The 26,268-nt window shown below is 40.9% G+C and overlaps 1 protein-coding gene and 1 pseudogene across 1 annotated transcript; both read left to right on the top strand.

Moving 5' to 3' along the window:
* The first annotated feature begins 14,997 nt into the window (after positions 1–14,997).
* On the top strand, positions 14,998–16,234 carry LOC103127363 (olfactory receptor 2AE1-like; annotated as a pseudogene).
* Positions 16,235–24,443: 8,209 nt separating this feature from the next.
* LOC103127373 (olfactory receptor 2AE1-like) lies at positions 24,444–25,382 on the top strand. The gene has a single exon (XM_007538272.1). It carries the CDS (start codon positions 24,444–24,446, stop codon positions 25,380–25,382), a length of 939 nt encoding a protein of 312 aa, XP_007538334.1.
* Positions 25,383–26,268: the final 886 nt, after the last annotated feature.

Below are 26,268 nucleotides of genomic sequence, written 5' to 3'. Positions count from 1 at the left end.
CCCTCCTCTCTCCTCAATTTCTCTCTGTACTATACAATAAAGTGGAAAAACAAATGGCCACTAGGAGTAGTGGATTCATAGTGCCAGCACCGAATCCCAGTAATAACCCTGAATGGAAGAAAAGAGAAAGAAAGAAAGAAAGAAAGAAAGAAAGAAAGAAAGAAAGAAAGAAAGAAAGAAAGAAAGATTTATTGGAACAGGCCTTGACCCTCACACTTATTTCCTCTCCTATCATTTCTTTAGTATATTCTAGCCACATCCGCTCCTTTGAATTCTTGCATTTGCCAGACACATGGGTTTTTGCATGAATTAATCTCCAGGTGTGTGGAATGTTTCTTTTTCCCTTTTTTCAGTTCACTTCTGTAGATGAACCAGGTCCTTACATATGCACAGTACAGTTACTGGGCTCGAAGGAGCAAGTTATTTTATTTTAGAGAAAGAGAAGGAAAGGATGTATGAAAGAAGAGTCATCCCATCTTATTCCTTTGTTGAAACCCATACCTGCAAGAGAAAGCCCATACTCTATACCCAATTTCCCTAACTTAATTTTGATCTCTTTACTTGTAAGACTGACAAAATGTGTTTGCCCAACTGCCCTATCAAAGGCAGGATACTTCATTCTCCTTGTTCTACTTTAAAATTCTTTGTTCTGTTTTAAAACACTGTTCTCTATGTTACTACATAGTATTATGCTATATTATATTACATTTATTTCCTAACTTAAAATATTGCCTGTTCCAGCTAGGAGTATGGGTCAATCTGTCAATGCCCATATTCAGTGAAGAAGCAATTATAGAAGCCAGGCTTTCCACAACTTCTGCACCCCTCAATTATCCTGGGTCCATACTCTCAGAGGAATAAAGGATAGGGAAGCTATCAAGGGAGGGGATTGGATATGAAGCTCTGGGGGTGGGAATTGTATAAAAATGCACCACTCTTATCCTATCATCTTGCGAATATTTCTATTTTATAAATAAAAATCTTAAAAAACATTGCCTGTTTCAAAGAACAAAGACTTCACTTTGCTACTATTACTCATAAGAGCTAGGGAAAGAATCTGATATGAAATAAACATTTAATAAGTTTGTTGCATGGGTTCAAAAGTGAAAGTAACCTAGACTATCTATTTAAACACCTTACTTTAATGATATTTAATTCAGAGAGAGGAAGAGATAATAAGAATGAATAATATAGTAGGTGGCTTGGTAAGACTCATTTGTCCCAAACAGCTAGATGTTAATCCCATGAAAATGCATAATTTTTTTTACAAAACTTATACCTGAGTTGTTTGAGGAGGCAAAGGGATGTCTAATAGACAGAAAGCTACTTTCCCAGTGGGAGAAGATGGTATTTCCTCTACTAACTACCCCTCACCTCACATAACTATAGTCTTTTTAAAAATATTTATTTATTTATTCCCTTTTGTTGCCCTTGCTGTTTTATGGTTGTAGTTATTATTGGTGTTTTCTTGCTGGATAGGACAGAGAGAAATGGAGAGAGGAGGGGAAGACAGGGAGGGGGAGAGAAAGACAGACACCTGCAGACCTGCTTCACCACTTGTGAAGCGATGGCCCTGCAGGTGGGGAGCTGGGAGCTCGAACCGGGATCCTTATGCTGGTCCTTGCTCTTTGTGCCACGTGCACTTAACCCAGTGTGCTACTGCTGGACTCCCATAACTATAATCTTGTCAGTAATGCTATAAAGATGACTGAAGAGATTCCGGAAGATGGCGGACTGAGAAGCTGCTAGTGGCTTGAGCTCCGACATCTACTGGAAACGGTAGGATTTTTTGCCTTTAGCAGGACAGTCAATAAGGGATCCGAGTGGTGACACAAAGGAGGTGACTATAACTCAATTTGGGTTATAAAATAGAGTAAAAAGAAAGGAAAAAAACTTTTAAATTATTATTCCCAAAGCACACCCCTGACCCTCTTTCCCCAATAACTAGTCCCTAGGGGCCAGAGAGCTGCTCCTAGCAGGCTCCCCTGCTGAGCTTCTTCCTTTACCAAGACTCCTGGTCCACCAGGGGGTGTCATTCCAATTCCAATTCTGTTCCTTTCTGAAACCCTTGGTCCTTTTTCTTTCTAAGTGGCCAATTCCAGCTACAAATATTCTACCAAGCAGAGCCTTACTCAGACAGGGAAAGACTGCCAGAGGTGTTTTTTTTTTCTTTTTGTTTGTTTGTTTGCTTTATTTTCTCAACAATCAGCAAAATCAATAAAATATCTAGAATAAAGTTGACCAAAGAAGTGAAAGACTTCTATAATGAAAACTATGAGTCGCTACTCAAGGAAATAGAAACTGATACCAAGAAATGGAAAGACATCCCATGCTCATGGATTGGAAGAATAAATATCATCAAAATGAATATTCTCCCCAGAGCCATATACAAATTTAATGCAATACCCATTAAAGTTCCACCAAGATTCTTTAAGAGAATAGAACAAAAACTATAATCATTTATCCGGAACCTGAAAACACCTAGAATTGCCAAAACCATCTTGAGGAAAAGAAACAGAAATGGAGGCATCACACTCCCAGATCTCAAATTATATTATAAAGCCATCATCATCAAAACAGCATGGTACTGGAACAAAAATAGGCACACAGACCAGTGGAACAGAATTGAAAGCCCAGAAATAAATCCCCACACCTATGGACATCTAATCTTTGATAAGGGGGCCCAAAATATTAAATGGAAGAAGGAGGTTCTCTTCAATAAATGGTGCTGGGAAAACTGGGTTGAAACATGCAGAAGAATGAAATTGAACCACTTTATCTCACCAGAAACAAAAATCAACTCCAAATGGATCAAAGATCTGGATGTTAGACCAGAAACAATCAAATACTTAGAGGAAAACATTGGTAAAACACTTTCCCACCTAAACCTCACGGACATCTTTGATGAAACAAACCCAATTGCAAGGAAGACTAAAGCAAAAACAAACCAATGGGACTACATCAAATTGAAAAGCTTCTGCACATCCAAAGAAACCATTAAACAAACAAAGAGACCCCTCACAGAATGGAAGAAGATCTTCACATGCCATACATCAGACAAGAAGCTAATCACCAAAATATACAAAGAGCTCAGCAAACTTAGCACCAAAAAAGTAAATGACTCCATCCAAAAATGGGCAGAGGATATGAAAAAAACATTCACCTCAGAGGAAATCCAAAAGGCTAACAAACATGAAAAACTGCTCTGATTGTCAGAGAAATGCAAATTAAGACAACAGTGAGATACCACCTCACCCCTGTGAGAATACATCAAAAAGGACAGCAGCAACAAATGCTAGAGAGGCTGTGGGGACAGAGGAACCCTTTTGATTTGCTGGTGGGAATGTACATTGGTCCAGCCTCTGTGGAGAGCAGTCTGGAGAACTCCCCCAAGGCTAGACATGGACCTTCCATATGATCCAGTAATTCCTCTCCTGGGGTTATACCCCAAGGACTCCATAACACCCAACCAAAAAGAGGTGTGTACTCCTATGTTCATAGCAGCACAATTCATAATAGCTAAAATCTGGAAGCAACCCAGGTGCCCAACAACAGATGAGTGGCTGAGAAAACTGTGGTATATATACACAATGGAATACTATACAACTATCAAGAACAATGAACCCACCTTCTCTGACCCATCTTGGACAGAGCTAGAAGGAATTATGTTAAGTGAGCTAAGTCAGAAAGATAAAGATGAGTATGGGATGATCCCACTCATCAACAGAAGTTGAGAAAGAAGATCTGAAAGAGAAACTAAATGCAGGATCTGACTAAATTGAAAGTATGGCACCAAAGTAAAAACCCTGTGGTAAAGGGTAGACATGCGGCTTCCTGGTCTGGTGGGGGGTGGGGGGATGGGACACAGTCTTTTGGTGGTGGGAATGGTGTTTATGTACACTCCTATTAAAGTGTAGTCATATAAATCACTAGTTAATTAATATGAGAGGGGGAAATTGATTGTATGTCTCGAAGTTTTTAAAACACAGATTGAGTCTTTTTAATATATAGGCTGTGTATTTGATATGTGGACTCTCTCAAAAGCCTAGACCAAGTAGATCAGAAGCAACCGGTGGCACAGCTATATACAAGATACTGGGTACTATACAGCAAACTAACAAAAGGACTTTTCAAAGTTAACCCAATTACCAAATAATGTGATGATAACAATAACTATCCATTGTCTTTTTGAACCTTAAGACAGCAGGAATCTCACATTTCCACTATAGAGCCTATATTTCCCCCAGTCCTGGAGCCTTAGGATAGGGCCTACTTTCCCACATGCCTCTCCCAATTCATATAAAATAATATTGCATCTGCCAATCGCAACCTAATCAATGCAACGATTGCCACATCAAAATGCTTCAGCTCAGACTGTGTCCAGAGACTTCAGGTGTGGAATGACAATTCTTCAGCTTCATTACTTGGGTGAGACCTTTCCTTTCATAGTATTTTCTAATTTCATCCCAGGTGGTTCATTTTCTAACAAAGTCCCAAAACCTAGATATAGACCAGGTTCCAGGAGTTAGAGCATATGTTCACAGGTATCCACAAACTAGGGCAAATATATACCTGAAAGCATAGTACACTAGAGTTTGCAGTGAGTACCCCCCCAAAAAACATTTCTTCTCCACTATTCCAACCTTTGGGTCCATGATTGCTCAACAATTTGTTTGGCTTTGTATGTTAACTCTCTTTTCATCCACCAGGTTCCAGATGCCATCAGGATGCCGGCCAGGCTTCCCTGGACTGAAGACCCCACCAGTGTGTCCTGGAGATCCGCTTCCCTAGAGACCCACCCTACTAGGGAAAGAGAGAGGCAGACTGGGAGTATGGACCGACCAGTCAACGTCCATGTTCAGCGGGGAAGCAATTACAGAAGCCAGACCTTCCACCTTCTGCAACCCACAATGACCCTGGGTCCATGCTCCCAGAGGGATAGAGAATAGGAAAGCTATCAGGGGAGGGGATGGGATATGGAGATTGGGTGGTGGGAATTGTGTGGAGTTGTACCCCCTCCTATCCTATGGTTTTGTTAATGTATCCTTTTTTAAATAAAAAATAAATTAAAAAATAAAAAAGATGACTGAAGAAGGAAACAGCCTGAAACACAATTATGGGTGACTATTAATGTAATTATAATACCTGCCAAAATAAACTGGACTGTGTCATAGTGATTCTGCCTAAAATCTTATATAGCACTATATTATTATAGTCATTATATATTCTTGATGTCAACAACCTTATTTTAATGTGCTTGTTTATTTTTTAGTTTTTTTTATTAGTGATTTAATAATGATCAACAAGATTGTGGGATAGAAGGGGTACAATTCCATTCAATTCTCAGCACCACTGTTCTGTATTCCATCTCTTCCATTGGAAGCTTCCATATTCTTTATCCCTCAGGAGTATGGACCAAATATATATTTTAATTTTTTATATTTATTTATTTTCCCTTTTGTTGCCCTTGTTGTTTTTTATTGTTGTTGTTGTTATTGATGTCATCATTGTTAGACAGGACAGAGAGAAATGGAGAGAGAAGAGGAAGACAGAGAGTCGCCTGTGAAGTGATTCCCCTGCAAGTGGGAAGCCAGGAGCTTGAGCTGGTCGATCTTACACCGGTCTTTGCCCTTTGCGCCACATGTGCTTAACCTGCTGCCACTACCGCCCGACTCCCAGACCAGAGATTTTTATGGGGTGCAGCACCTGTTTATTTTTATGAAACAGAAAAACACCAGAAGATTGCTCAGTTCAATAGTGCCAGACCAAACGTAAGGCCTGAAAGTCTTGTGCTCTAACTTGCTAAGCACTCTCCCTAAGCAAGTATTAGCCACTTTAAAATGCTGGGGGGGGGGGGGAGGCTGGCCTTAGTGCACCAGGTTAAGTGCACATAGTGTGAAGCCAAGGACCGGCACAAGCCTTCCAGTTTGAGCCCCTGGCTCCCCACCTGCAGGGGGGTAGATTCACAAGCAGTGAAGCAGGTCTGCAGGTGTCTTTATTTCTCTCCCCCTTTCTGTATTCCCCTCCTCTCTTGAATTCTTTCTGTCCTATCCAACTACAACAGCTATGACAACAGTAACAACTACAACAATCGCAACAAGGACAACTAAAATGGGGAAAATGGCCTCCAGGATCAGTGGATTTATAGTGCAGGAAAATAATAATAATAATAATAATGTAAACAGAAGGTACTGATCTAATAAAGTAAAGGATTGATCTTATCCTGAGATTACATTTACCCCATCAGTGCTGTGATATGCTTCAGGATAGTATAGGGTTGTTTGATGTCACTTTTGACAATTATTGATCATTATAGATTCTCAACCCAGTTTTTTATTTACCTTATCTCAACTACAGTTATTTACCTTATCTCAACTACAGTTTTTTATTTACCTTATCAGTTAAGCCAAGTGGGAGAGAACCAAGTTTTATTTTAGTCATACTATATACTAATCATACAGTACTTAGGACATAGCAGATGCTCAAAAAGTAAATTAATAAGTTATATAAATTCCACAAATGCCTTAAATAGATAAATATCCAGGTGGAAGAAGAGCACCAGATAAAAATAAAGATAACAGACTTTGAAGAAAGTGATGATGTACAGTCCAGGAGATGGCTCCGTGGATAAAACATTGAATTCTCAAGGACAAGGTCCTGCTTTTGATCCCCTATAACGGATATGCCACAGTGATGGCCTGTTTCTCTAAATAAATAAACAAATAAATAAGATGCATTCAACCTAGTTAAGAATAAACAACATAAATCAGTGAAGGAAGACTTTTGACTAGGATGGGATAAAGAAAAAGCAAGTAGTTGAATACATCGTTAGAAGACAAAACACAGGAATGAGACAGGAATATATATGGAGAATATATGCAGAAAAGCCATGTTTTCTTTTATCTAAAGTCTTTTTTTTTTTAACCAGAGTACTGCTCAGCTCTGACTTATGTTGGTGCAGGTGCAGGTCATTGAACCTGGGACTTCGGAGCCTCAGGCATGAGTGTCTGTTTGCACTATAACTATAATGCTATCTCCCCAGCCCTTCTGAAGTCTTCTTATCTGAAATCTTTTCACCTTAATATGTAGCCTATGAAATTGCAATAAGGTCAATAGTGAGGGTGGGAAATATTAGGGTTAATTTCCTGCCTCCACTTACTAACTTTTATTCCATGGCACATATCAAATCATCAAAAGAAGCCCATGGGCAAGAAAGCTCTGTCTAGGATTGTCTGTTGTTGTGGCGGTCTGGTGTCGGGCTGCACCGCGGAGAAGAGAGTGGACGTCCAGAGCAAAGGGGTACACAAATCTTTATTATAGGATGGGGGGGTTTGGTTCAGACCATGTGGGGCCAGCCAGCAATGGCCGTCCCCACTACCTGACCACAGGGGGAGAGCAGGGGGCGAGATCTCAGAGAGGGAGAGCTGAGAGCCCAGAGGGGGGGGGGGTGAAGGGGCTTTTTATTGGTCGACAACCAGGGGTGACGTGTAGGGCCAGGATTGGTTGAAGGGGGCACTGCTAGGATTTCGCTGGGCGTAGTAAAACCTGGGGGCGGAGACTGCATCAGAATAACTCCTCAGCAACAATTGTCTTATAAAAAGTTTGGAGGGACCTGGAAAATTTTTGGTTTCAAGAAGAAAACCAGTTACACATTCTAGGAATTGCTTCTTGTCATATAATTGGCCCTGAGAGAAAATAATTGAACACTGTCTTCAGAGACATATTCCTGAAAATAGCTCATTTCCCTGGCCTCTACAAACTCCAAACAAGTCCTTTGGGAATGCTTATCTCAGTGCACACAGAAAGTCTAATTATCATCTTTAGGACTAATTTCCAAGATTCAGGGTGAATCCTTGAGGTTGAAATCCCTGATGACATACATTGTGTGTCCTCAATGTGCTACATCTGACACCAAGGGTCCTCTGGAGTAGGAACTGTTTGATTTCTCACAGATGAAGCTCCTCTCCCCTCATGATGGCTTACATCAGGGCAAGTCTGGCCTCATTCTAAGCCCTGTTTTTCCTGCTGAGGAAGTATTCATAGTCATGAAGGGAAAATCCTAAAAAAAAAAAAGTGCTAGAAGTAATTTCTTATTTTATTATGGGTAAAGCTGAGAAGAGAGTGTCTCAATGATCCATACAGCAAATGTCTGAAACAGACCTTCAAGTGACTCCAGCCTAATAGACAATAAGCTGGTGTTAAATGTGGGGTTTATTTTAACTAGAACACGAATAAGCTTTATGGTGGCCCCAGGGATTGAATCTAGGGCCTCTGAGTCTCAGGTATGATGGTCTGTTGCCTAAACTGCTGTGTTATCTCCTTGGTTCAAATATAATTTCTTAATCAGGTAACATTACTGGAAATTCTTGCCCAAACTCTCAATCCCAGATGGAAATGAAGAGGTGAAGTCAGGTCTGTCTAATATGCATGATTCAAAGCTTCAATTAGTAGAGCTTAAAGAAGTTCAAGTTTTGCAGAGGTGTCTTGTAAAGGAAAAAAGAAGTTCAAGTTTTTTTTAATATTTATTTATTTATTCTCTTTTGTTGCCCTTGTTGTTTTATTGTTGTAGTTAATATTGATGTTGTTGTTGGATAGGAGAGAGAGAAATGGAGAGAGATGGGGAAGACAGAAGGGGGGAGAGAAAGACAGACACCTGCACACCTGCTTCACCACCTGTGAAGCAACTCCCCTGCAGGTGGGGAGCCAGAGGCTCAAACTGGGATCCTTACGCCTGTCCTTGTAAGCTTTGCGCCATGTGCTTTGCGCCATGTGCATTTAACCCACTGCGCTACCACCTGACTCCCAGAAGTTCAAGTTTTTAATCCGTCCTGTTGCATGTTGATGTAGTTCAAACTGAGCACAGATCACAAGTATATTTCAGGATCATATGTCAGATACTGAGTGTCCTGATGGTGCTCTGTCACAGGATAATTAGTGCAAACAGTGACTCTGTGGGACAATACTTTCACTACCAACCCTCTGGTAATTAAAGATTGGCGTCAGAACAGGAAATCTGATGAGTACCTCAAGAAGGGCTTTTTGGATGATGACTTTCAGTGTGTGAGTCAGTGTGGCTCCATCCTGCCTTACTTTTAACTTTATGTTTGTTCTTTCCACACATCTCTGCAGAGAAGATACCAGCTAAGTAACAGTCAGGTGTGAATTACTCAAAAAATTTATTAGAAACTAGGGCATTGTTTTGGTATTATCAGTTTATTTTCCCATTTCTTAAGTACGAAATGATATACTGTCAAAGATTTAATTTGTATCTTATGAGAGAGAGAGAGAGAGAGAGAAAGTGAGAGACTAGAGCACTGACCATATTTTTGAAGAGCCAGGGACTAAACCAAAGACCCCACCCATACAAGCTATGTGTTCTGTTCAGCCACACCCTGACTGCTAGGGAGATATTTGATTATGGTAGAAGGAAAGTTTCTTGAAAAGGCAGAGGAATACAGACACCTGATTGTCAAATCAGATTACAAAATTATTAGAAAATCTGTCCAGAGAGGATGCAAGACATGAGCCAGGTCATGGAAATATTTATGCCATACAGGTCTACAGAGAAAGATGAGAGAAGGACGAAAAAGAGATAGAGGAGTACATAGAAACTTGAAAAAAAGAGGAGTAAGTAAGTAAGTAACTCAACCAGGTTGAAGTAATGCAGTAGCAAGGGATGAGTTTTTGGAAACACTGTGAAGTTAAAGTAAAATGAAGTCCTAGGTTTAATTATAGATAGAGATAATTTTAACTAGTTTTTATTATGTTTATTTATTTGATAGAGACAGACAGAAATTGAGAGGAAAGGAGGAGATAGGGAGAGAGACCAAGGGAAACCTGCAGCACTGCTTCATGACTCACAAAGATTTCCCTCTGCAGGTGGGGACCAGGGACCTGAACCTAGGTCCCTGAGCACTGTAACATGTGCACTCAACCAGGTGTGCCACCACCCAGCCCCTGATAAAGACAAGTTTAAAAAAATAGAACCTTTGCTTAATGTTCAAATTAAACTTTGAAGGATGCATTCAGTCTTTGCTTCAAAATTACTGTAATCTGGAATGGGAGACCTAGAAAGATATTTATGGGAGGAAGCATGAATTAAGATAGGGCAGGTCATCATTTAGATTTTTTGGAGGTGGCTCATCATTTAGTTGTTTTGTTTTTTTTTTTTGCCTCCAGGGTTATCACTAGCACTCGGTCCCTGCACTACAAATCCACTGCTCCTGGAGGCCATTTTTCCCATTTTGTTGCCCTTGTTGTTGCGCTTGTTTTAGTTGTTATTGTCATAGATGTTGGATAGGACAGAGAGAGATCGAGAGAGCATGGGAAGACAGAGAGGAGGAGAGAAAAATAGATACCTGTAGATCTGCTTCACTGCAAAGTGATCACCTGCAGGTGGGAAGCCGGGGGATCGAACCGGGATCCTTGCACCAGTCCTTTCGCTTTGCACCATGTGTGCTTAACCTGCTGTGCTACCACTCAGCTCCTCATTTATATTTTTTTTTAAGTTGGGATTCATCACAGATATCAAGCACTCAGTCTGATAATATGTATATGAAAATATGAGAATTAGATAATGGTACAGTTGAGAAATTTGAACTATTAGATGTCATAATCCCAGCTTTATCACCCTGACCCATAAATCTCAGGTCTATCCAGGAGATAACATCATGTTTGTTGCCAGGTATGAATTATAAAGGCTCTGTTATGTAATCTCCATGTAAAGGCAATACCAATTTATCTCCAACTTAACATAATATAATGCTTGTAATAACAATACAACCCAAACCACTTTATCCTTTCCCAAGAAAGGGATCCAAAACACATCAATATTTTCTAACAGGAGGGTATAAAATTCTCTTTTTGAAGCTTGGGTGAAATTTCCTCTAATCCTATCTGATTCCTACCCTCTTTCTATATTACGTAATTTAAATACCAAGATAGGAGGTTATCTATTTTAAATCTTGTTTTCAAAAAGCATATGACAATAGGAAAGGGAAAAAACCTAATAACTGGTTAATACGTTAATATATATATTCCAGAAAGCAGCAAAATAAGGAATAAATGTTTGACTTGCAAGGTTTTTTTTTCTCATTATGACTGCTCATAGTCATTGGTTTTTCTAATTTATTTTCCATGACAGAGTGAATTTCATATGAGAGAGACAGAGAGAGAGACAGAGACAGAGAGAGAGAGAGAACACGAACAGAGGACCATACTGGTACATGGATGTAGCACTGAGAATCAAAAACAGACCCTCAACCATTCAAGTTCTGTACTCTACCAACTGTACTATCTCCCAGTGGTCACTGGTGGTGCTTATAACTAAATTCCCCTGCTAGTCATCCATTAATGCCTTTGTCCAAAGTTGGGAGCAATTTTTTATTGGGTAGGGTAACCCAACCATTCATTTTTAATAGATTTGGGCCATTAGAAGTCCGTTAGAATTGGGTTATTGCAGTATTCTACATCAGCTCAAATGGTACAGAGTAGATTTTTAGTGCAGTGATGCACCTGAAAAACCTCTCATATTCTGGACATGCGCCTAACATGTGTGCTTAACATGGTGAGCCACCACCCAGGCCCCTCAGGGTCCCTTTGCTACTCAGGATCAGTTATACTATCCAATATGGTAACCTGCTTTACTCGTTGATTCATTGACAGGAGGAGCCCAAAGAGTTAGGTTGTCAGTCTCAAATTCGACTAAATAGGAGAATCATGTCACATGAATGAAGAATTTCTACCTTTGGAACAAATACCTTTAAAACAGCAGAGAAAGACTGTCCAAGATTAAGAAATAAATGTTTTTCTGGGGCATAATAATAAGGGTGTTTATTCCTTTTTCCTAAGCCCTTACTATGTTGTAAACAACACGCTAAATGGATAGAGATTTAGAGTACATGTCACATCCTGAAGATGATGGAAAGAAAATTCAAGGTCTGCAAACTACTTTTCAAACTGTCATTTGTTTGTGCTCTCAAGGCAGTTATAGAAGGATGCTAGATAACATGGCAAGAACAAAGACTCTGGAGTGTATGTGCACTCCCATATTTCATGTGCTAGGAGTTGAGTTCTTAGAAGCAAGGCTTGAAGGAATATAAGTATGGTGAAATAAACATTCCACAAGTCCCAGGTGGTAGTTGTGGTGACTCTGGTACTATAGACGAAGAAAGCAAACACATACGGGTAGAACATAGTGCTTCACTTCTATGATAGAAGGTAGTCCCAGGAAGTCATTCTGCCACCAGGTAGTTGGCTTACTCTCCTGTAATAAGGCCATGTTGGCAATTGAGTGCTGGTATCAGTTCTTGGCATACTGAGTGACTTGGCATATACAGTGACTCTATTAGGTTGGCTTTGGTAAGTGGAAGTCCATATTGCAGACTCTGGGAATGACTTACATCCACAATCCTTGGGAGTCCATTGGGGATGAGTAAGAGTGTCTACTCTCATCCATGGAACAGGCTAGCAAGTAGATAGATGACTCAAGATGCAGAAATGTCAGTAAATATTTTGCCTTTGTTTTACATGAATATATTTCTAGACAATTTTCTTTTGAATTACAGGATATAAAGGGTACTAGTGGGGGGGTCAGGCGGTGGTAGCACAGCAGGTTAAGAGCACATGGCACAAAGCGCAAGGACCTGCATAAGCATCCTGGCTTGAGCCCTCAGCTCCCCACCTGCAGGAGATCACTTCACAGGTGATGAAGCAGGTCTGTCTTTCTCTCCCCTTCTCTGTCTCCCCTCCTGTTGGTATGCTTCTAGTTCTGCTTCTGGGATCCTTCTGTTACATTGCTTGACATTGTGGTCTATTTACATGGTCATTCTGTTACATTGGTTTGGTCTCACTCCCCCTGCCTCCGGGAGATTCTGGTTTAGTCTTTGCCTTTTCTAGCTTCTTGCTTCTCCCCGCCCCCTATCCTACATACTTCCTTGGTTCCGGATGCTGCGGCCGGGGAGAGAGATGGAGGAGCCCATTGTGTGGTGATTAGGTTGTTGGACTGCTTGCCCGCTTGTGAATAAAGATTAAACTGCGTTCTCAGCTCAGCCACGAGTTCCTGGTTGTCTCTGTCTCCCGCCTGTGAAGCCAGCCCGGAGAAAACAATACCCTCCTCTCTCCATTTCTCTCTGTCCTATCCAACAACAGTGACATCAATAACAATGACAACAACAACAATAATAATAATAATAACCACAATGACGATAAAAAACAACAAGGGCAACAAAAGGGAAAAAATAGCCTCCAGGAGCAGTGGATTATTGGTGCGGGCACCGAGCCCCAGTGATAAGCAACAGAAGTAAATAAATAAAAGGTACTAGTGAATCATTTAAGAATAAACATTATGTACCCTTTCTACCCTATGGTTTTTTTAATTTATCCTTTCTTAAATAAAAAATAAATTAAAAAAAATTAAAAAATTAAAAGAATAAACATTATCACGAAAAGAAAAGAAAAGAAAAGCAATTTATATTCTCATCTGGGGAGGGTTAGCATGGTTTAGGTGTGTATAATTTAGTTAAATCATGTTAAACCTAGGACATCTTTGTTACATTTATTTTCAGATTAAAATGGCTTAATGAGATATGCATATGTGCTAAATAGAGGATGTACTCTGATGGCTATGTCATGTGTCAAAGTAGACAGAATTAGCCCTTACTGCTATTTCTGGTGATAATCTTGAGGTGGGCCCACAAGATTCTTGGGCTGATTTAGAGAACACATAGAAGCAGTCACCTTGTACTTGTGACTGACCTACTAATTCCTCTCACAGGTGTAAAGACTCTAACTACTCTCTGCACTACTCCTCAGGATCTCTGTTAAGTGTCTCCGATAGCATGAGCAGGTGTGTGTGTGTGTGTGTGTGTGTGTGTGTGTGTGTGTGTGTGTGTGTGTGTGTGTGTGTGTTTTAAAGTAAGGAACCCAGCATCTGTCATATAGTCATACAACCACTTCCAGAATAAATAAAGCTGACTTGTTTCAGTTTCATGCTAGTAGGTTGTGATTCATCCTTGCTCTATAACATTTTATATCCATCACCTCCTCCTGTCTGCCTCCCAATGGACTTCCTGAACCAGCATCAAACACAGAGGCGATAGCCTTAGCCAGTTTTCAGTTACATGAGGCCAATTATTGGATAATATATTAAATGACTGTGTGAATTTGTATTCCAACTTCTCTGGTTAAGTCCTGACTTGTATAATAAAAGAGTATATATATATATATGTGTGTGTGTGTGTACACATATATGTGTATGTGTGTGTAGTATATTTATTACATGTGTGCATGCTGTTTTTTATTTCTCTCTTTCTTTTTACTTACAGGGTTATCAATGGGGATTGGTGCCTGCACTACTGCTCCTGGAGGCCATTTTTTCCTTACTCCTTTTTTTTTTTGGATAGGACAGACAGAAATTGAGAGAAGAGGGGAAGAGACAGAGAGACACTTGCAGACCTGCTTCACCACTTGTGGAGTAACTCCCTGCAGGTGGGAAGCCAGGGGCTTGAACTGGGATCTTTGTACGGGTCCTTGCACTTTGTACTATGTGTCCTTAACCCACTGTGCCACCACCCAGCCCCCTTGATTGTATTTATTTCTTCCTTGATGAGAATAAACTCTAGTTCTGAAATTTGACAGAACTTGGTAGACTCCAGATAGACCAAAATTTCAAAGTGACTAGAATTGTGATGACTTTAGGTTTTCTCATTTAAGAAAAAGCTATAGCTGCTATGGGGATAGTTAGCATAATGGTTATGAAAAGAGACTCCTATGCCTGAGCCTCCATAACCTCAAATTCAATCCTCACATCACCATAAACCAAAACTGAGCAGTGTTCTGGAACAAAAAAAATGTATAAAAGGTTATACCATAATTAGTGCTGTTGAATTCTTCAAAATGTCCTACACTAAAGGTGTTTTCTGTCAGAAGTGGGGGACTACAACGTTTCTGTATCAGCTCATTTCTGCTTTGTATTTCCCAGGGACTAAGAAAGAGGAGATGTGGCAGAGGAATGCAACCTCTCTGGCTGACTTCCTCCTTGAAGGGCTCTTTGATGACTCCCTCACCCATGTCTTTCTCTTTTCTTTGACCATGGTGGTCTTCATGGTGGCAGTGAGTGGCAACTCCCTCACCATTCTCCTCATCTGTGCTGACCCCAGACTTCACACCCCCATGTACTTCCTGCTCAGCCAGCTCTCCCTCATGGACCTAATGTATGTCTTCACCACCATCCCCAAGATGGCAGTCAACTATCTGTCTGGCAGGAAGTCCATGGTCATTCTGTTACATTGGTTTGGTCTCACTCCCCCTGCCTCTGGGAGATTCTGGTTTAGTCTTTGCCTTTTCTAGCTTCTTGCTTCTCCCCGCCCCCTATTCTACATACTTCCTTGGTTCCGGATGCTGCGGAACATACTTCCTTGCGGATGCTGCGGAACATACTTCCTTGGTTCCGGATGCTGGGGAGAGAGATGGAGGAGCCCATTGTGTGGTGATTAGGTTGTTGGACTGCTTGCCCACTTGTGAATAAAGATTAAACTGCGTTCTCAGCTCAGCCACGAGTTCCTGGTTGTCTCTGTCTCCAGCAGAGAGGCTGCGCAATCCAGCACTTCTTCTATTTGCTTCTGGGGTGTGCTGTCTTCTCCTAGCTCTCATGTCCTATGACCGCTATGTGGCCATTTGCCACCCACTGCGTTATACTGTTCTCTTGAACAGAAGGGTGACACTGATGATGGCAGGGATATCATGGATAGGAGGATGCACAACCTCTCTGACGCTCACAGTGACCTTGATGCAGTTCCCTTTCTGTGGGTCTCATAAGATTCACCATTTCTACTGTGAGCTTCCAGCTGTTGTGAAGTTGGTGTGTGGAGACATCACTGTCTATGAGACCACAGTGTACATCTGCAGCGTCCTGCTTCTCCTCATCCCCATCCTGCTGGTCTCTGCATCTTATCCCTTTATCCTCTGCAGTGTCATTCAGATGCGATCTGCTGGGAGTAAGAGAAATGCTTTTGCCACGTGCAGCTCTCACCTCACTGTGGTTTCTCTCTATTTTGGTGCCTCCATCTTCTCCTATATGAGGCCCAAGTCACAGCACACCCCACTGCAGGACAAAGTTGGTGCTGTGTTCTACAGCATCATCACTCCCACCATAAATCCTCTCATCTATACTCTGAGAAATAAGGATGTAGCCAAGGCTTTAAGAAAAGTTTTAGGGAGAGATACCATCACCTAATGGCTGTAATCAGTTGCCCTGATGGTAATCATTGAATGAGATAAACTCCGTAAGTTGATCTGCATGTATTTCTAATATTTTTAAGCAGTCAGATTGCTGATGCTCTATACTAGTAATAAAATTAACACATGATTCTTGTGACTTGATGTCAAGCATCAGAGCACCATAGACTATTAATATTCCAGAATGCAGTTATGACACATCCTATCTACCCAGGGGGTTAAAGAGAACATCTATTTGTCTCACATTTCTGGAAGGTATAAGGTTCAAGATCAAGGTGTGCTAGGTAGATGCCTTCTGGTATAGTTATCTTCTCACTCTGTGGGAGAATGAGAGCACTTTAGAATTCATAATGCCAGAACCAAACCCCAGTGATAACCCTGGTGTCTGTTAAAAAGGGGGGGGGGGGACGGGTGGTAACACAGCTAGTTAAGCACACATGGTGCGAAGTGCATGGACCTACGTAAGGATCCTGGTTCAAGTCCAGGGCTCCCCACCTGCAAGGGGTCACTTCACAAGCAGGGAAGCAGGTCTGCAGGTGTCTCGCTTTCTCTCCTTCCTCTGTCTTCCCCTCCTTCTATGTAATTAGCATAGTATGTAGAATCATAAAATGATCAATAGCTAGGAGAAAATATCAGGGCTGGGAGCCAGTTGGTGGCACACCAGGTTAAGTGAATATAGTATGAAGTGCAAGAACCCAGGCAAGGATCTTGGTTCTAGCCTCCTGCTCCCCACTTGCAGGGCAGGTCGCCTCACAAGTGATGAAGCAGGTCTGCAGGTGTCTTTCTCTCTTCTTCTCTATCTTCCCTTCCCATCTCAATTTCTCTCTGCCCTATCCAAAAAAATTTTTAAAAAAAAAGTCACAGGAGCAGTGGATTCACAGTGCAGGTACTGAGCCCCAGAGATAACCCTGGAGGCAGAAAAAGAGAAAGAAAAAGAAAAAGGGAAAGAAAGAAAGAAGGAAGGAAGAGGATAGCAGGGCTAATGACCGGTCTTCATTGCTTAACTTCTTTTGTTGTTAGGGCACATTACACACTCTCAAAAGAATCCCATGGGCATGAGAGCAATGTCTTTCTCAGATTCGTTTCCCCAATGGTTGAATGGAAGTGGGATAAAGAAGTTTGGGTTCTGGGTAGATACCATAATGTTTATGCAAAGAGACTCTCATGCCTGAGGCTCCGAAGTCCCAGGTTCAACTACACATACCACCATCAGCAAGAGCTAAGCAGTGCTCTGGTCAGAAAAGAAGAAGGAGAAGGAGAGAGAAGAGAAGGAGGAGGAGAAGGAGGAGGAGGAGAAGGAGGAGGAGGAGGAGGAGGAGGAGGAGAAGGAGGAGGAGGAGGAGGAGGAGAAGGAGGAGGAGGAGGAGGAGGAGGAGCAGTAGTTTGGGTTCCATGGCCAGGTGGTGGTGCATCTGGTTAAGCACGCACACTACAGTGCACAAGGATGCAGGTTCAAGCTCCTGGTCCCCATCTAACAGGGGAAGCTTCATGAGTGGTGAAGCAGTGCTGCAGGTGTCTCTCTCTGTCTGTCTCTATCATCCCCTCCCCTCTCAATTTCTGTCTCTACCCAATAATAAAAATTAAAAAAATTACAAAGAAGTTTGGATTCCAACATTAAAACTATCTGTGACTTCTATGAATTGTCTTTCACTGTGGCTAATTGATCCTTTGAGAAGATATTCCCTTCAGAATGACTCTCATCCAAATATCCCATTCCCCTGACCCCTGTAGACAAACTCCATGCAAAGCCCTTAGGGAATGCTTATCTCAGTGTACAAAGTTGTCTAATTGGCATCTTGAGGACATGTTTCCTGAAGAGATAAGTGTATCCTCTAGATTGGAATATCTGACATCATATATTTAATGCCCACAATTTTCCACAGTGATACCATAGGTGCTCTGGTAAGGGCTGTTTTATCTCAGAGTCCTCTCCCTTCATGATCAGATTAAGTTAAGTCAAGTATGTCCTCCTTCTAACCCCTATGTTTCTAGGAAATACCCATGCCATCAGGAAAGAAATGGTTCTGAAAACATCAGTTCTAGATTCAACGTGCTATTAAGTAGGGAAAGAAGGAAGGAAGAACAGAGTTCACTGAGTGATCCAAATAGCCAAAAATCCAGTCACAATTTCTACTGAAGATAAATTCATTAATAGTCAAGCTGGAATTAAATGAAGCCTCTTAATTGGATAACATAAAAATTATTTTTTGTCCAAGCTTGCATGGTCCTTTTGGAATTCAGAGGCAGTACAGATGGATATATGTTTAAGTTGATGAATCATATTCATGAACGCCAAAGTAGTACTGCTTAAAGAAGTTCAGTTATATGATCTGTCCTGCTATGAGCTGATGGGTTTCAAATCCTAACCAGAAATGGCAGAATCACATATATCATGACTCCTAGTATTGCTCTGTCTCTGGATAATTTGTGTAAGCAACGACTGTATGGACCAATCTCTTCTGTCTTTCCACCAGGTAGTGACAATTTCAGGATTAGGGAAAAACTTCTTTGGATCATAAGTTTCAATGTGTAAGTTAGTGTGGACCCATTCTGCCCTCCTTTTAATTTCTCCACTTGTTCCGCCCATACATCTCTGCAGAGGAGATTCCAGGTAAGGTAATGCTGGGGTGTGAGCTATCCAAAATTTTATTAGAAAATAGTAGGAAAGAATAACAAAGAGTGAGAAGCAAGAGATAAGATTATCTTTGTTTGTTTCCTGTAGAGTTATTGCTTATTGCTGGGGCTTGGTGCTGGCACCACTAATCCACAGCACCCAAGGGCCATTTTTTCTTTTTTTTTTTTTTTCAATTTTATTCGATAGGGCAGACAGAAATTGAGGGGGAGGGGTCGGGTGGTAGTGCAGTGGGTTAAGCGCGCATAGCACAAAGTGCAAGGACCAGCTTAAGGATCCTGGTTCAAGTCCCCGGCTTCCCACCTGAAGGGGTTTCACTTCACAAGTGGTGAAGTATGTCTGCTGGTGTCTATCTTTCTCTCCCCTCTCTGTCTTCCCCTCCTCTCTCCATTTCTCTCTTTCCTATCCAACAACAGTGACATCAATAAAAACAGTAATAATAACCACAACAACGATAAAACAACCAGGGCAACAAAAGGGGAAAAAATAGCTTCCCAGAGTAGTGGATTCGTAGTGCAGGTACTGAGCCCCAGAAATAACCATGGAGGCAAAAAAGAAATAAAACGAGGGAGTCAGGCAGTAGCGCAGCGGGTTAAGTGCAGGTGGCGCCAAGCGCAAGGACCGGCTTAAAGATCCAGGTTCCAGCCCCCGGCTCCCCACCTGCAGGGGAGTCGGTTCACAAGTGGTGAAGCAAGTCTGCAGGTGTCTATCTTTCTCTCCTCCTCTCTGTCTTCCTCTCCTCTCTCCATTTCTCTCTGTCCTATCCAACAACGACATCAATAACAACAATAATAACTACAACAATAAAACAAGGGCAACTAAAGGGAATAAATAAATGAATGAATGAAAGAAATTAAGAAGGGAGGGATAGACAGGGAGAGAGAAAGATAGACACCTGCGGACCTCCTGATTCACTGCTTATGAAGTGTTTGCACTATAGGTGGGGAGCTGAAGCTTGAACCTGGGTCCTTGCAGAAAGTACTGTGTGTGCTTAGCCAGGTATGCCACTTCCTGGCCCCAGTAAGAGGATCTTTTATGTTGATGCAGTACTGATTTTAAATTCAGGGTTTAAAGTCCGTGTTCTACCTACTGAGTCATCTCCCAACCACTAGTGTGATATCTGGTCACTGCAGTAGTAATGTTTCCTGAGAAAGTAGAGGAATAAAGTCATCTAAGTATAGAATCAGAACATCAAATTATTAGGGGAGTTATCCTGGGAGGAAGAGAGATATGAATCAGATAATGGAAAGACTAGCATTACAGAGCACTACTGGGGGGGGATTATGGAGGGCAAGATAGGGAAATACACTGATCTTTGAGTAAAAGGAAGATGTGTGGATATCTGAGTGGGTTTGCATGGGCAGCAGGAGCATGGGAGAAAGTTAATTCTAGTTCATCAGCAACTGATTTTATGAAAATATGAGAAAGTAATAAAAAAATGGCACAGTAAGGTACATTGACAGGAAGAAAAATAACTGACTTCTTCCTTTCTGGTCAAATTCCTGTGAAGAAGAAATTCTGTTTTGAGTTCTTTGCTTCAAATTGTAGCAACCGAGCTAGAGTTCTAGGGAGATTATTATGAGGAAAAAATTCAAATTGGGTAAGTATTTTGGTTCAATTTAGACTTTTCAAGTAGAAATCAAGTTCTCATTCTGATCATCATTCATGAGAATTGGATAAGAGTGCAACTGGGAAATTCTGACTGTCATAATCCCAGGTTTATTACCTTAGTCTAAAAATTGATCTCTAGTCTACCCAGGACATATGGCTATTGGTTTTCAGATATAAAGTAGAGGCTTTGTTATGTGCCAGTTGGTACCCATGCACTTCTCTTTTTAAATATTTAAGGGGCTGGGCAGTAGCACAGCGGGTGAAGCACATATGGCACAAAGTACAAGGACTGGCTTAAGGATCCTGGTTCGAGGCCCCAGTTCCCCACCTGCAGGGGGTCGTTTCGCAAGCAGTGAAGCAGGTCTGCAGGTGTCTATCTTTCTCTCCTCCTCTCTGTCTTCCCTTCCTCTCTCAATTTCTCTCTGTCCTATCCAACAACAACAATAGCTATGACAACAATAAAAACTACAACAAGCGCAACAAGGGCAACAAAATGGGAAAAAATAGCCTCCAGGAGCAGTGGATTCATAGTGCAGGAACCCTGGAGGCAAAAAAAAAAAGGTAACTATTTATTTATTTATTTTGGATAGAGACAGAGAGAAATTGAGCAGGGAGAGGGAGTTTAAGAGGGAGAGAGACAGAGAGACACCTGCAGCACTGTTTTTACCACTTAGGAAGTTTCCCCCATGCAGGTGGGGGCTGGGGGCTTGAACCCAGGTCCATCCTTGCCCACTGTAATGTGTGTGCTCTACCAGGTGCACCACCACCTGACCCCTTATGCACTTTTTTTTAAACTAGGCTTAATCTCCAAATAAGTAGAATATCAGCTTAGCTTTCATCGTACATGGAACAACTCTCCCACATATAAGCCAAATCATGTTCACCTTTTCCAAGAAGAGGAAATAAAACACCAGTATTCACAAGATACAGAATCCCCATTCTAAAGAATTCTAAAGTTGGGTGAAATTCTTTCTATTCTATCTGACTCCATAACCTCCTTTCTATATAATGTAACTTAAATGCTAAGGTGAGATATTAACTATCATTAATATATCTTATTTTAGAAGAGGTGATCAAGGGAAATAAAACAACAGTTGGGTAATACATGCACGCCAAAAAGTAACAAAATAAGGGCGAACTGCCTGTAACCCTTGCAGGTTTTGTTTATATAGTTGCTCATGTAGTTGTCAGTGGTATTGATAAATACATTCCTTTGTTGCATTCCTATTCCTGTTTTCCACAGTGGGTCATGGTTCCTCATCTGGTGTGTTGACCTAAACCATCAGTCCCTAAGGACCTGATAACAGTCCATTTGAATTGGGCTTTTGTAGTTCTCCATCAGCTTTGGTCCCAGGGCATTTGAGTAGAGAAAGGTATCCTGAAAAACCTTTTGTATTCATTATGTTCTGACTAATCCCCATGATGTAGTAGCAACCCAATTTATCTCACTAATCAGGATCAATCACACAATTCAATACAATGGCCTAATTTATTTGTTGATTCATTGACAAGAAGTGCCAACAAAGAGGCAAGGTGTCAGTCTTAACTCAAAATATATGTAATCATTGTTTGTCATGTAGTTGAAGAATTCCTTTGGAACCAAATCCTTCAAAATGGCAGATCAAATGTTTTGAAGGTGGATAGTAGGTATAGAGGCTATAGTGAGAGAATTCACTCCTATTTCTACTCTTCATATTCTTGCATATCCAGAGACTGTTCTCTGGGATGTGGTAAATGCCCTAGATTTCCATCAATTTATTGTATTTATCCCATAGCAAGGGCTTGTGAGAATATGAAGAGTAACTCGGGATGCAGACAGTGGAATAGGTATTTCTTCTTTGCTTTACTCAAATATTTTGCATGTGTCTGTAGATAAATATTTTAAGTTACAAAATATAAAAGCTGGAGCTCCAGTGGCGCAATGGGTTAGCACAAAGTACTTATACAAAATATAAAAGTCATATACGAATCAGTTAAGAGAGAAACTAACATCACCCACAGGCAAGAAAAGCAATTCATATTCTCACTTGCCAAAAGAATTAACATGGTCTTGGTGTATCTGGGTAGTATATCACATTAGGTAGAAGAAGCCTTTGTAATGTTTGATGTTGCTATTTGAAATTATTTTAGATTAATTAAGTGTGTGTGTGTGTGTGTGTGTGTGTGTGTGTGTGTGTGTGTGTGTGTTAATAAGTGAAGGATGCACTTAAGAGTGCCTTGTCATGTGTCAAGGTGGTTAAGATAAACAGTCTCTCCCAGAAAGTCTTACTAGTCTTTCTACTAAGGTGAACCCACAAAATGTAAAGGGCAGATGAAAGCAATCATTCTACTATTCTTCTTTTTTTCTGTCAATTCTTCTCCTTCTCCTTCTCCTTTTTATTTTCTTATTAGGAGACTACTAGTTTGCAATACAGTCATTGGCAGATGAGTACAGTTCCTCATTTCACCAAGTTAGGTATCCACAAAGAACACCCTCAGGTCCTGGTACACAATGAGTATCCTGCAGTCATTAGACTTTCTACACAATTTGTGGCTGACCTACAAACTCATCTCATTGGTATAAAGCATCAAATGGCTCTGTACTTTTTCTCTGTAGCTCTCCCCTGAGCTATCCTTTTGCTTCTCTGACTATAAGATGTGTGTGTGTGTTCCAAAAGAAGAGTTCCAGCACCATATCATCATTTCCAGAGTAAAGAAAATACATTTATTTCAGTGCTTACCTCTCATGCCTGTATGTGTAGCCTATCTTTCCCCTATTGCACTTTATATCCAACATCCCTCCCTACTTGTCTGTATCAAGGACTTCTAGTTACAGCAAAAGACACAAAGGTGACAGCTTTACATAGACTGCTTAATCATCTTTCATAATTGCATGAGGCCAGTTTTTGTATAATTTATTCAATGATTATGTATAATCTCTTTACATTCCAGATTCTCTGTTTAAACACTGATATAATATGTAAATTTATTTTAAATATAGAAGGAATATGTACAGAGCATATATAAGATATAATGTATATAATGTGTATATACTTAGTAAGGTTTACTTACTATATATGTATAAATGTACATGTATATTTCTTCCTTAATGGGATAAAATCCTATTTTAAATTTTGGCAATCTGGGGGTCGGGCAGTGGCGCAGTGGGTTAAGCACATGTGGCGCAAAGCGCAGGGACCGGCGTAAGGATCCCGGTTCGAGCCCCCGGCTCCCCATCTGCAGGGGAGTCGCTTCACAGGCAGTGAAGCAGGTCTGCAGGTGTCTATCTTTCTCTCCCCTTCTCTGTCTTCCCCTCCTCTCTCCATTTCTCTCTGTCCTATCCAACAACGAATTGCGTCAACAAGGGCAATAATAATAACCACAACAAAGCTACAACAAGGGCAACAAAAGGGGGGAAAAATGGCCTCCAGGAGCGGTGGATTCATGGTGCAAGCATCGAGCCCAGCAATAACCTTGGAGGAGGAAAAAAAAAATTTTGGCAATCTGTAGAGTCCAGATATAGTGAAAATTTCAAAATGATAATGTTTGTGAAGAGACTGTAAGGTCTTTAACAAAATTATATAACAATTAGGCTGGTTTAATACTTATAACAACTTTTTTTCTTGAGAGTTCTTAAAGAAATGGGGGCTGGGAGACAGCTAATGATGCTCAAAGACCTGGGTATAATTCTCCAGAACCACATGGGAGCAGCACAAATGGCACTAGGGGAAATTTCACTAATGGTGGATAGTGCTATGATATCTCCCTTCTCTCTTTCTCTTTCCTCCTTCTCTGTTTCTACTTGAAATATAAAGGGGGAGGGGAAAGAGACCACTGGTTCACTGGAATTCCACAGGCATAAAGCCCTGGTACCAAAAATTAAAAAATCTTAAAAAAAAGATGCTTCTTTGTCAGGCTGATACATATTATTTATGGAATCAGTTCAACTTCACTTCCTGTTTCCATAGGGACTGAAAGAGAGGAGATGTGGCAAAGAAATGAGACCTCTCTGGCTGATTTCATCCTTGAAGGGCTCTTTGATGACTCCTTCACCCATGTCTTTCTCTTCTCCTTGACCATGGTGGTTTTCCTCGTGGCAGTGAGTAGCAACACCCTCACCATTCTCCTCATCTGTGCTGACCTCAGGCTTCATACCCCCATGTACTTCCTGCTCAGCCAGCTCTCCCTCATGGATCTGATGCATGTTAACACCACCATCCCCAAGATGGCCACCAACTACCTCTCTGGCAGGAAGTCCATCTCCTTTGTGGGCTGTGCTACACAGCACTTCCTCTATTTGGCTGTGGGTGGTGCTGAGTGTCTTCTTTTAACTCTGATGTCCTATGACCGCTATGTGGCCATCTGCAACCCACTCCGTTATACTGTTCTCATGAACAGAAGGGTAACACTGATGATGGCGACCACATCATGGCTAGGGGCATCCACAAACTCCTTAATTCACACAGTGATATTAATGAACTTCCCTCTCTGTGGGTCTCGAAAAGTCCACCACTTTTATTGTGAGTTTCCAGCAATTGTGAAGTTGGTATGTGCTGATATCACTGTTTATGAGACCACAGTATACATCAGCAGTGTCCTATTTATCCTTCTCCCTATAGTCCTGGTCTCTACATCCTATGCCTTCATCCTCTGCAGTGTCATCCAGATGCGATCTGCTGGGAGTAAAAAAAATGCCTTTGCCACTTGTAGCTCTCACCTCACTGTGGTTTCTCTCTGGTTTGGTACTGGCATCTTCGCATATATGAGACCCAAGTCCCAGCGCACTCCATTTCAAGAAAAAGTTGGTTCTGTGTTCTATAGCATCATTACTCCCACCCTGAATCCTCTGATCTATACTCTCCGGAATAAGGATATAACTAAGGCACTGAGGAAAGTGCTAGGGAGAGATGCTATTATTCAATGACAGCAGTGTAGTAGAGCACAATAAGCTCCTCGGTTGATCTGGAAAAATCTTGAGATTTTTCAAGAGTCCAGACCCCTGACGCTCTTTGACTACTCATAAATGAAGTGGCTTAACTCCAGTTTCCTAACTCTCCTAGGTGTCTAAGCACCAGAGAATACTGTGTTAGTTATTAGTATATTGCTATAGTAAAAAATACCATACACTGGCAGCATTGAATTTTCACAATCTATAGGCTAGGAGTCAAAGATCTAGGTGCTGGGAGGAATGCTAAGAGCTATCATTTTCATTTAATAAAACCATACATAAGACATGCCAATGGAGAGTATTTATAAAGCAAAGAATCACAATAGGTTGCACAATACCATAAGCATGGAGAACAAATAGTAATTGAAAACAGTTTAAAAGTAATTATAAAACAGACACACAGACTAACAGGATATAACTGAGAGTCCAGAAATAACCTACATATACATGGCTATCTAATTTGTGACAAAAATACCAAAAGCATACATTGGAGAAAGAACAGTCTTTTCTTTTCTTTTAGAATTTATTTATTTATTAATGAGAAAGATAGGAGCAGCGAGAAAGAACCAGATGTCACTCTAGTAAATGTGCTGCCAGGGATTGAACTAAGGACCTCATGCTTGAGAGTCCAATGCTTTATCCACTGCACCACCTCCCAGACCATGAAAGAATAGTCTTTTCAATAAATGCTGTTGGGGAAACTTGACAGACCCATGCAAAAGAATGAAATTAAGTCACTAATGTACATCACATAAAAATTAATTCACAATGGATTAAAAACGTGAATGTAAGAGTCAAAAACCATACAATACATAAAAGAAAACATATACAAAAATCTCCTTTGCATCTGGCCTTAATGATG

Source organism: Erinaceus europaeus, chromosome 15 (assembly GCF_950295315.1).
Source record: "Erinaceus europaeus chromosome 15, mEriEur2.1, whole genome shotgun sequence".
NCBI lineage: Eukaryota > Metazoa > Chordata > Mammalia > Eulipotyphla > Erinaceidae > Erinaceus > Erinaceus europaeus.
This window is presented reverse-complemented; position numbering and strand designations above follow the sequence as displayed.